At 38.4% G+C, this 11,148-nt stretch overlaps 1 protein-coding gene across 1 annotated transcript; it reads right to left on the reverse strand.

Moving 5' to 3' along the window:
* Positions 1 to 329: 329 nt before the first annotated feature.
* LOC136673951 (integral membrane protein 2A-like) lies at positions 330 to 8,692 on the reverse strand. The gene is made up of 6 exons (XM_066649750.1): positions 8,472 to 8,692; positions 7,011 to 7,145; positions 3,682 to 3,876; positions 3,265 to 3,375; positions 2,875 to 3,019; positions 330 to 2,332 (listed from the first exon to the last, which is right to left on the reverse strand). Exons 1-6 carry the CDS (start codon positions 8,541 to 8,543, stop codon positions 2,244 to 2,246), a joined length of 747 nt encoding a protein of 248 aa, XP_066505847.1. The 5' UTR covers positions 8,544 to 8,692; the 3' UTR covers positions 330 to 2,243.
* Positions 8,693 to 11,148: the final 2,456 nt, after the last annotated feature.

The following is an 11,148-nucleotide window of genomic DNA, read 5'->3' on the forward strand; positions in this document are numbered from 1 at the left end:
GAAAACGTGTAGTAATGCATACAATGAATGTCTTGTTCTTGTACACATGTCAGATATAAAATGTGATCAGAAAACTGTGGGATATTCTGTTTAAAAATGTAAAATAATGTAAATGTCCAGTAACAAGCTTCAGGTACAAACAAATCTTAGGAGCATTTCAATTCTAAAATGTTGACAGGACATTACCTCCACCCAATCTTACACAGAGTGTACTAATCACAGTGTCAGCTAAATGTTACAGTAAACCATTAGACTTTAAAGTGGTTTCCTTTGAGATGCTAGAGCGTAGATTCAAATAAATGATGAAAACAAGCAAGTAAAGAAACGCATTTTTATTTTGATGATGCACAAAATCTGTTTCAGTCAGCAGTTTAACATGACAGCAATTCATTGTGCTTTAATACAGTTTAGCATCATTCAGGCCTGTTGATCTGCAGGAAGACAGCAACAGGCTTCAGTCTTGATTGTCATTCTAAGAGCGCAGTCACACTACTGAACTTTCCAAAATCCTCGATAAATTAGTTTACAATGCAGGAGATTCCAAATAAACAACAAAAGAAAAACAAACAAACAAACAAAATTAGACATGGTCTCCCGTGGGATTTTTCTTGAATTAACAAAGTTACAATGGGAAACCCATCAGGAAGAGGCAGGCGCAGGAGCATCGGGAATATTTACAGCAATACTGAGCAAATGCATGTTTACATTGACCTGCATAAACAGATTTTCAGCATGACCCATCTGCGAGCCAGTCGCTATTCAGCATCTCCTGCTGCTCCATAAGTAACAATGTCCAGGCTTTTGAAATCACACCACATTATTAGTTGAGGGGAATGTTGCTGGTCTTCTAGCTTTTACACCACTTTGTAGCATCCCAATAACAGTGGATGAGTGAGATCTAAAAGCCCTTTTCAAAGATTAAAAAGGCATGAACAGAGGCTGGATTCAAGTAACTGATCAGTTGAGTGATGACTAACACCACTGGTCTCTGCTCTGGGGAGATTACACTGAGGACGCCGGTGACAGACGAGCCACAATCCAGAGCTCGTATGATGAGAGTAGATGAAGAAAAGCAGAGAGAGACGGCCAGGCTAGACCGCTCTGCATCTGAAACTGCTCTGGCTAGGACAAGCATATTCATGTGGTCAAATAAATAAAGCACCTTGCACTGCTGAGCTGAGAACTTTTACTGCTGTGGGAACAATCCCTTGTTATTACCAAAGTGACTTCACATGACCAAAAAAAAAAAAAAAAATAATAAATAAAAAATAACAACCCCCCCACCCCTTTGCTCATTATGCAATTTAAATATTACAAAATTGTTTGAGAAGTTCAGATCATTTCAAATTTTAACAAAGTGCAAAGTTATATGGGCATTTTTAAGTTATGCAACGTAGTAACAAAAATAGACAGACGTTTGCAAGACAGCAACAATATTTCTTCATATTGTCTGGCCAGGGAAATGTCTGTGACATTATAGATGTCCATAATAAATTTAATATACCACAACTTGGCCTTTGAAAGCTGTCAATTGGCTATTTTGAGCATCAGCAGGGAACAGGCTTTCTTCCATAAGCAATGCTACATACAGTACACCAAGAGTTATGGGTCGCATGTGACATGATATGTTCAGTTAGTCAAACGATTGAACACAAAGGGAAAGCAGTTAAAACACATACCTATCAGAGTGCTAGCCATCATATGGGCACATGTGGAACTGTGGAATATTAAGAAATAAAGTACAGCCAGGAGAAGAGGCTGGTCACTGTGTACTTCAATAGTAATACTCACTTCTGCCAAGAAAGCATTAATAGTCAAAACGCATCATGGATGAAACGCACAAGATATTTAGGATACAACACAAAAACTCATCCACATAAAAATCTTGACTAGCACAGGGAGAGAAAAACCAATGCACTGAAAACAAGGTTATAGCAGCCCCGAGGCTGTAGGTGGTAGCCATGGAGGACGGTGAAAAAGCTGTTAGAAATTACACAAAATGCTTTAGGAGATCTACGTCACTAGGACCTAAGGAGAAGAGAAATGTCTGCTGTTGCTCTGAAATACAAACCACCCTAAGCTAAGCACTACAGCAGGAGTTGGAAGACAGGCCACTTCCTCTCAGCCCTCCCTCCCTCCCTACCTCAGCTCATTTCCCCTCACCTCACCCTCCCCTGCAATGAGGGGGAGGGGGAGGAGGCTCCACTGTTGTCATGTCTGTCCCCTCCTGACTTCCTGCTCACTCAGGCTCGGCAGATCTTGGTTTCAGTAACAAACCTGTTCTCAAAGTGGCGAATTTTGAAGCACTCCTCCACAGAGCGCTTCTGAATGCCTGTGGGAGGGGAAAAAAACAAAACAAAAACAAAAAACATTTACATAACTCCTCCCTGTAAAATTACAAATATATACAGTATTATATTTAATATACAGTTATAAATATTAATATTTATTCTCATACACCAAAGTTTCTACACAATTCTCCAGCAGACGGCAGTAAAGAAACATGCCCAGGCTAGTAACAATAGAATGAGACTGGATTTTTTTTTGTAGCATTAATATTCCTGTACATTTTTTTAATTGCTCAAAAATACATTACAACTTTGAATAATTTGAATTTACTTAAAGCTGCTTGTCTTTATACAACTTTCTTTTTTTCTCCCTTTTTCTACTTTAAAATCTTTGTCACCATGAAATAACAACAATAACAATTTGACTGATAGTACATTCACAGTATAAGCTAAAGCTTTATTAATTTGACAAAATTTTATGTTTAATGTCACTGTAAAACTGAGCTTGAACAATACATGCACACACATGCCCAAGGTTAGCGACGGAAAGGCTTCAAAACCATCCAAACAGAAGAAAGTCATTTACCCATAATCTCACTGCGACGCTGCATCTTGTAGGTGGCTTTGCCCTCACACAGATTGTAAATGTAATAACCCAGAGAGGTGAGGTCATCAATGCGTTCAGTCACCACCAGATCCTCATGAACCAAGTAAGTCTGGTAAGGTCCAGACTGAACAGACACACACACAAAAAAACAAGCCTTGTATTACCCTTTTTTGGACACTCATGTGACATCTACAGTACAGATATTCCAGGATGACACAATGACTTCATCACAAAAAAAACCCCTTCCTTCTAATATCCATCCACTCTGTACTGTATTAGTCAGTACTTTCACATGCATGTGGAAGAATGAATAGCCCTACTGTAGCCACATTTAAAAAAAGTTTCTGAGCCACAAGACTCCACACATACCATGAGCTGCATAAACAGATAAATAATGTCTTCAGGGGGCATCACAACTGAGGTGTTGAGAGGGATCACAAAACACGTCCTCAGGGTCAGATCTAGGTAAGCAGTCTGCTTCTGTTTGTAGAAAAAATAAGAAAATGATTACAGTAAATACTGGCTGACTGTTTATATGCTCAGGATTAGTGCTTTCAGCATGAACATGCTGATTAATCACTGCACGAATATAGAACACAACTTCTCAAATGCGGTGGGGGGAGGAAAATAATAATAATAATAATAATAATAATAATAATAATAATAAAAGGCCACTAAAATCAAGCTTCTGAGGATCTTAGATATACGACTCCTGGTCATTTCAACAACTGACTTTATATAACTACCATCATGTTGAGAAGTTAGCAGTTTAACTGCAGTACTTACCCTCTTAAAGTCATGGAGAATGTAAGCTGGGTCCCCATCCCCAAAGCGAGGGGCAGGAACATTAATGATGGCTACGTTGTCGTGGATCTCCACGTCCTCATCAATACGAGGCAGGTAGTAAGGCTCCCGCTCCACATCCATGGGCATATCGGCACTGTCCATTTCGGTGAATTGCATGGAACCATGGTACAGTTTCTGAAATGCAAACAGAGTAACATTACCAAACTACTGCTACCACAGTAGCAGTGGCCAAAGCTGAAAGTAAAAAGAGGAAGCAGAGTTCTTTGGAGTAGCTTGTTCACATGCCAATTCATTTTGCTTTCAAGAACAAAACAGAACAAGAAACTGAGTGTTGAAAATACAGACAAAACACAAACTATCATGTTAAATGACAGCAAGAAAGCTGTTCACGGTTCTCCTCAAGTTTTATGCATTCTCTTCGAGGTGAGGAGAGAAACAAGGAGAGGGAAGAGAAACACACTAGAGTGCTAATGGATCATAATTTATATATTTATTTATTAAACTGGGTACCAATATTGCTGCAATTTTTGACTTGGGGAAACAAGAGTTTAAGGCAACAGCTTCTCTCATTAATACTTAGTTATTTTTACATACAACAGGGGGCACTATTTAAACCGTACTCACCCAGATTAACTCCCCTGCAAGCTCAATTTTATTTCTTTTAGATATTTATTTGCATAATTGAAGTATAAAAGGTGTAAACAAATTTTTGCAGATGGGCTTTGTAAATCATTTAGTTCTAGAGAAACCTGTCAGGTCAGAATTGTGCACAGAGTTGGCATTCTACTTAATGCCTTTAAAAGCTACCTCACAAAATAACACTACATGAAATTTACATTTACATTTATGCATTTGGCAGATGCTTTTATCCAAACATTCTAACATTCAAACTACAACACAAATAATACAAAATACCTTACATTGAGTGCAATATGCAGGAAGTAATAAGTGCATTAAAGAAAGACTTTCAGTGCAAAAGATACTCTCGGAAGAGCTGGGTTTTCAATGATTTCTTGAATGCGGAGAGGGTTCCTGTGGCTCTGATAGTGCTTGGAAGCTCGTTCCACCAGCGTGGTACCAGAGATGAGAATAGCCTCGACTGACCTGTACGGGGGGGTTGGCCATGTTAGTTGGCGCTCCTTTGAGGAACGGAGAGGGCGGGCGCTAACGTATGGTTTTAAGAGTCTATTGAGGGAGATGGGAGCAGAGACAGTGAATACTCTGAAGGCCATCAGGAAATTGTAAGGAATATTTTGCCTGATTCCTTAAACACTTATTTCTGATTCTACCTAAGCATTAGCTCAAGAGTTTTTTAAAAAATTAATTCAGGGCAGATGTGGCAGCTTTTTTTTCCACATTTCTCGCAGTTATGCACTGAAGACAAAACTGCTTTCACTGATAGTTTTTAAAGTAATTAAAATGCCCATAAACGTGTTGTACATTTCACACCCACTGGTTCCTATGAGCACCATTCTAAAATAAATGTAGGGACCTCCCAGGAGGAAGTGCGAACATGTGGAAAAAGATTTTGTAACGACAGTTGTGCTTTGGACACATTCCTCACTTCCCAGAGAGAAAAGTAAAAACTTAAGACATACCGAAAAGTTGGAAAAAAAATATTTTTGGAATCATTTTGTAAAATATCTGTGATTTGTTAATATTCTAGAACCTTAATTTAATGGAGCATCTAAGATAGGATGTGGCTAATCATTACGCCAAACTCAGTCATTCATTATTGCGTTGTCTATAACTGCTTATATCCAGTTTAGGGCCATTGTGGGTCCAGAGCCTACCCAGAATCACTGAGCACGAGGCAAGAAAACAGCCAGGACTGAGCTCCAATCCACTACAGGGCATTTGTCCAACTTCACAAGAGAACTGTCACACCATTCTAACAGAACATTTTCAATGCAAGACTGCAAACATGTTAACTCTTTCACCAATTACTGTACATAATATTGTGAAAATATTCAGAACATAGACACAGAGTCATACATCAGTTCTATGCAGAAACACTGCAGACTTCTCTGGAGTCAAGCTCACCTCAGTTCATGTGAAAAACTGTGGAAACAAGTTCTGTGGTCAGATGAAAGGGAACATCCTGACTGTTATCAGCTAAACATGTAAAAAGCAAACATCCATCATGTCACGGAGGTTCATCAATGCCCATGGAATGGGTGATGTGCACATACAGGTAAATGATCTACAACTGTCAACATACAGTACTGTGCAGAAATCTTAGGCACCTAAGATAATTTTATATATATTTAAAGTAATGCCTTCTCAGTAAGCGTGGTGCTTGTATAAAGTTATATACATATATATACATATATAAAGTATATATATTCACAGTAAATAAATATTAATAATATAAAACAAATAAGAAATGTAAGATTTTTTTCTATAAAGTAGTAGGCGCAAGTTAGTGATGTGTTGGTCGCGAACGAACCGGTTCAAAGAGCCGGCTCTTTTATGTGAACGATGAGAGCCGGTTCCCGTCTAAGACCGAGCCATTTTTTTCTAAGGCTTGTCATTCAACCAATCAGAGAACAACAAGCAAAAGAAGACCATTCAAAGGCCTCAGTTTACCCACGGCTAGTCAAGGTGATGGCAGGGCGACTGTGTATTGTAGCGACATCAGTACCCTCTGAAAGGATCTTTTCAAAAACTGGGCAGATATTAACAGAGAGAAAAAACCGAATCAACCCCTCCGAGCTGAGACACTTGGTTTTCCTGAATGCCAATCTGCCTTCCAAAACATAGTTGAAGAAAATGTTAAATCAGTTAAATGTTTGTTGACAGTTGTGGTTGTTTTAAGCACTTCCATTGAATGCTGCTGTTTTGCACTTTGCAGAGTATTTGTTTATTTTATTACCCAGAAATCGATGATTATTTAATTTAATAAGCTATTTTCCATTGGCTATATTTCAGAGTTTACAAGAGATTTTTTATGAAGGTGTTTAAATAAAAATCCAGTTATTTATACAAGTGAATGTGTGAGTGCAATCAGTGAGTTATTACAAGACAGCCATAAAAACAATTGGCCATTACAACACTATTTATTATTTTTAATATTGAACAATAATATTTTGTCCATATAGTCATGTAAAATGTAGGTAATATTGTTCTGTACCAGTGAAAATAAGTGGTAAAACAAAGAGCCATTTAGGAGCCGAAAGAGCCGGTTCTTTATGAAGAGCCGAGCCAAAAGAGCCGGCTCCCCAAAAAGAGCCGAAATTCACATCACTAGTGTAAGTGTTACATAAAATGAATGACTGAATCATCATAACTGGTGCTCAGATATTTACCTTCGGGGTGAAATAGCGGTAAATACAGGCACCTCCGACGATGAGGCCTGACAAGATGAAGGCAAGACCTAGTAGAGTGAGCAGACAGCGGCCTGTGGAGCTCTCATTGCTGTACACTGAACCAGTCTCTGGATCCTACACAAAAACAAATACACACCCAAAAATTTACATAAATCAAAATGCATTTCAGTGCTGCACACCGTACCCACCTCTGGATCACAACAGAAATTAATGTAGTAATTGTCTGAGAATACACAGGTGAAAAAATAATAAACAAATAAATAATCTGATAATAAATATGGGAATAAAGTGCCATTATATCCACTAAAATACAGTATTTTGCGTAAAATGATCCAAAATGAGGCATCACCCTTTATGAGTTTCAAACATTTCGATTTTAGGGGTTTAGATGAGCGCAGGGGGTGCCTAAATGCCACGCATTTTTTTCCTCTTTAAAAGGAAACGTAGTTAATTTTGCACCAAACGTCGTCAGGGTCTGCACTAACACGGTCATCACCGGTCTGTGTGATGCTGCGGGTCAGAGGAGCGGTGAGGAGCAGCGATTTGAGTGCTCATGAGTCCAAGAGTGATGACCGGGGGAGGAGGAGGAGGAGGAGGGAGCTTGAAGAACTCAAATAAATGCCCGTCAGATATCAAAACGCTTTCTCCAGCAGAAAGGGCGCTTTTGTCATCCAGGGCCAAAGGGCTGGTGATTGAGCGCCACTAGGGGTCAATCTGTGCACGTGCATGCTTAACAATTAATCATTCATCCTGCACATCAACAGCAGCTTGTTATCTATACAGGGACTTGACCTAATGTTGAAATATTATTCCTGAAATAATCATTGAACTGCAGAATTCTTTATAGAAATTATAACTTAATTCCCAAACAGCAGGTATAGTTCTCTACATACTGAACTACACACAGCATTACCTAAATAAGGACTTTATTGTTTAACTAGATTATAGAATTCATTCTTTAAATATCGACATTGTAGATTCATCTTTTACAATACTGGTTTTATTTCGGGAAAAAATACCCACTTCATTATCTAAATAAGGACTTAACTTTCAATCTACCAAACAAACAAACGACACACTTTAAATGGCCTAACATTGTTTTGCAAATGCGGTACTGAACGCAGAAAGCCCACTTCAGTGAACTGTGTATGCCGTCTCTAAAACGCCTCAGTTAACCGTTAGACTCAGAAGCGCTTCACCGTTAACAGCTGGCAGCGGTTTAAAATGGAGCCCAAAAACACGGATTAATCTCTTATCTTTTCAGCCTTTACAACCTCTGACTCTGCTGAAAGCAAGTCCATCTCCAAGCGTATACATAACCACGTGATGAGCTCTGAAACACATTTTCATTGTGAATATAAGCTATATTTGTCTGTGTTTATGTTTGAACTGTAATGTCGCCGGTTAGGCCCGAGTTAAATGCCTCCGCCTGACGCTCACCTTCTCGGAGACCAGCGCGTCTTTCCCCAGAGCCTTCTGCGCCAGAGCAGAATTAAACGCTATCTTCACCATCTTTTCAGTGCAGAAACGAGTGGGTTATATTATATATATATTCTATCAGCGTGTTATTATCGTCTCTGCTGAACTAAAGTACCGTCTACCGCAGCTCCCGGAGCACAGCGAGTGACGCACTTTTGTTTGCAATTCCATGCAATACGTTTCCGGTCGGGTTTCTCCATAAAAACAGTGAAGGGGAGGAGTGACGAGGGTCAGTTACATTCCACAAGAAAAGAGCCCTGCTTACTTCCCCTAGCCCCTCCTCGGTGTTTTATCCTAGATAATGGGTGGACTTCACAATGACTAAACTGGGCAGAAAATTGTGTACCGCTTTATATTCAAAACCTTCTTAATCTAAATATAAAATGGTTCCCTAATTCCAACACAGTGCACTGCTTAGGCATTAAAATAATGGGGCATGTGCTAAAAGTTCAACCCTTGCGAAGTGCACTAAATAGAGAGTAGGGACGTATTTTTAATTCATATTAAAAATAATAAATAGATGTGCTTACTTTTTTTTATATCAAACTTATTTTCCATACATTAAATCGTTGAAAATGTAATAAATTGGCAGTTATTTATTATGGAGATTAATATTGTGTGTGTGTGTGTGTGTGTGTGTGTTTTCTTCTCCCTCAGTATCCACGGCCTAATACCCTGCTCCACAGGCGGTATGACTAACACCCGACTACTCCAGCTATGTGTGTGCACACTGACCCTAGTTTGTGAGAACTAAAAATTGTACACTAGTGTTTATTAAACGCAGAGATTTAATTTCCCCAAGAGGATCAGTAAAATATCTCTTCATTTTCCATGTGCTGCAGACAGTTTCTCCGAGAGAGGGCGCTAGTGTGTCTGTTTGCTCTATGCACAAAAATGCAATTCCTTACAGAATACACGAACCTATAGATCTCCACTAAATTACTAGAACAGTGTTTTTATTGTGTGTAATTCCTACCCTACGTATCTGACACCAGGCTCTGAGTATGAGTAACTGAGCTACAAGAAGTAAACTACAGGAGTGTGGGGTCCTACAAACAGTTTAAGTATTATTTGTGAATAAAAATGTTTTAAAATCAGTGGTTTCCCTTACTCCAAGCTTCAGCACTGTAGAGCAATATATATTTTAAAAAATATATCACAAATCTGTGTGTCTGCGTGGGTTTCCTCCAGGATCTCCGGTTTCTTCCCACAGCCCAAAACATGGAGGTTAATTGAAATGTCCTGGTATGAGTAAATGAGTGTGTTTGCCCAGATATGGATTGGTATTCTCTCCTGGGTGAAACCCCTAGTGTCTGATGCAATCCACCTGGTAGATGGTTGTTCCTGGTTTTAAAGCATCCTTAGATGTCTAGAAAGTTACTATATACATTCATTCATTCATTCATTGTCTGTAACCCTTATCCAATTCAGGGTCGCAGTGGGTCCAGAGCCTACCTGGAATCATTGGGCGCAAGGTGGGAATACACCCTGGAGGGGGCGCCAGTCCTTCACAGGGCAACACAGACATTCGGACACTTTTGAGTCCAATCCGGAGCGGGAATCGAACCCACAACCTCCTGGTCCCTGGAACTGTGTGACCGCGAAACTACCTGCTGCGCCACCGTGCCGCCCTACTATATACATGTAACTATAAATACAATTTGTTAGCCAATAACACCTTGTAAACTCCTAGACTCACCTACTATTCTCATTATAAACATTTTTAATTAGTAAAAGGTGTATTTATCTAAGATGAAATCAAATATCCCAAGATGAAGAAAAATTGTAAATAAATAAGTAAATTAAAGAATGTGTAAATGATAGGAACCTCAGTGTAGTCCATGTGTACATATAAAAAAGTTTTCCTTGATCCAAATTATGCCAATAATTTACTGGAGGTTCAAATATTGTTCTAACGCACCATTCTTTGTCCACTGCCATGTGATAGATGTACAGAAATTTTCCTCCATTTGGTTTCTTATTATTTTAGCCACCACAACCATGTAGGGTGTAATTTATTTTGGCCTATGGCCCTGAAAACTGCAGGTGTCTTGGAAAGTATGAAACGCTTTAAAAGCTTCTCTGTGTGTCAGTGAAAAGGTAGTAAAATGCAAAAATAAAGTCATTTGGGTAAATATTTGTGTAAGACAACAATGTGGAACAATGTGAGAAAAAAAGATTTAAGTTAATAACAAAATAGATATGAAAGAGTGCATTTATATAATGAAAGGACTGATACTGAATCAAGTGTGAACTGCTGAAAAATAAATAAATTAATTAATTAACGTGAGTGTAATTCACTCCATCTTAGAATGTTTATAGAAACCACAAAGCCAAGTTGGAAAAAATATGAATATTCTGGTAAAACATTAAAAAACAAACAAACAAAAACATTTTTGAAAGATTCATCTTACATTTGTTATTTAAGATACTTTTTTGAAAAATTCCAGTCTAAAATAACCCCCTCAAATCATTTAAAAAAAAATATGTTCTATGATGTCATTTTCAGAATAATTGTACATGTAAAACACAGTGAGATACACAGGGTAACGTGAAATGTCATTGTAAAAATGTAACTGAAATAAATATCAAACTGTATTTACAAATGCTTCATGTTTATTTACATTTCATCTACTGC

Source organism: Hoplias malabaricus, chromosome 17, assembly GCF_029633855.1.
Source record: "Hoplias malabaricus isolate fHopMal1 chromosome 17, fHopMal1.hap1, whole genome shotgun sequence".
NCBI lineage: Eukaryota > Metazoa > Chordata > Actinopteri > Characiformes > Erythrinidae > Hoplias > Hoplias malabaricus.

What these genes read in the sequence shown, in the direction of transcription:
- LOC136673951 (XM_066649750.1), bottom strand. Translation starts at nt 8,543, where the DNA reads ATGGTGAAGATAGCGTTTAATTCTGCTCTGGCGCAGAAGGCTCTGGGG. An exon ending in ACGCGCTGGTCTCCGAGAAG is followed by an intron (nt 7,146 to 8,471) that starts GTGAGCGTCAGG and finishes GTTTTTGTGTAG; the next exon opens with GATCCAGAGACTGGTTCAGT. An exon ending in TTCTCCATGACTTTAAGAGG is followed by an intron (nt 3,376 to 3,681) that starts GTAAGTACTGCA and finishes TTCTACAAACAG; the next exon opens with AAGCAGACTGCTTACCTAGA.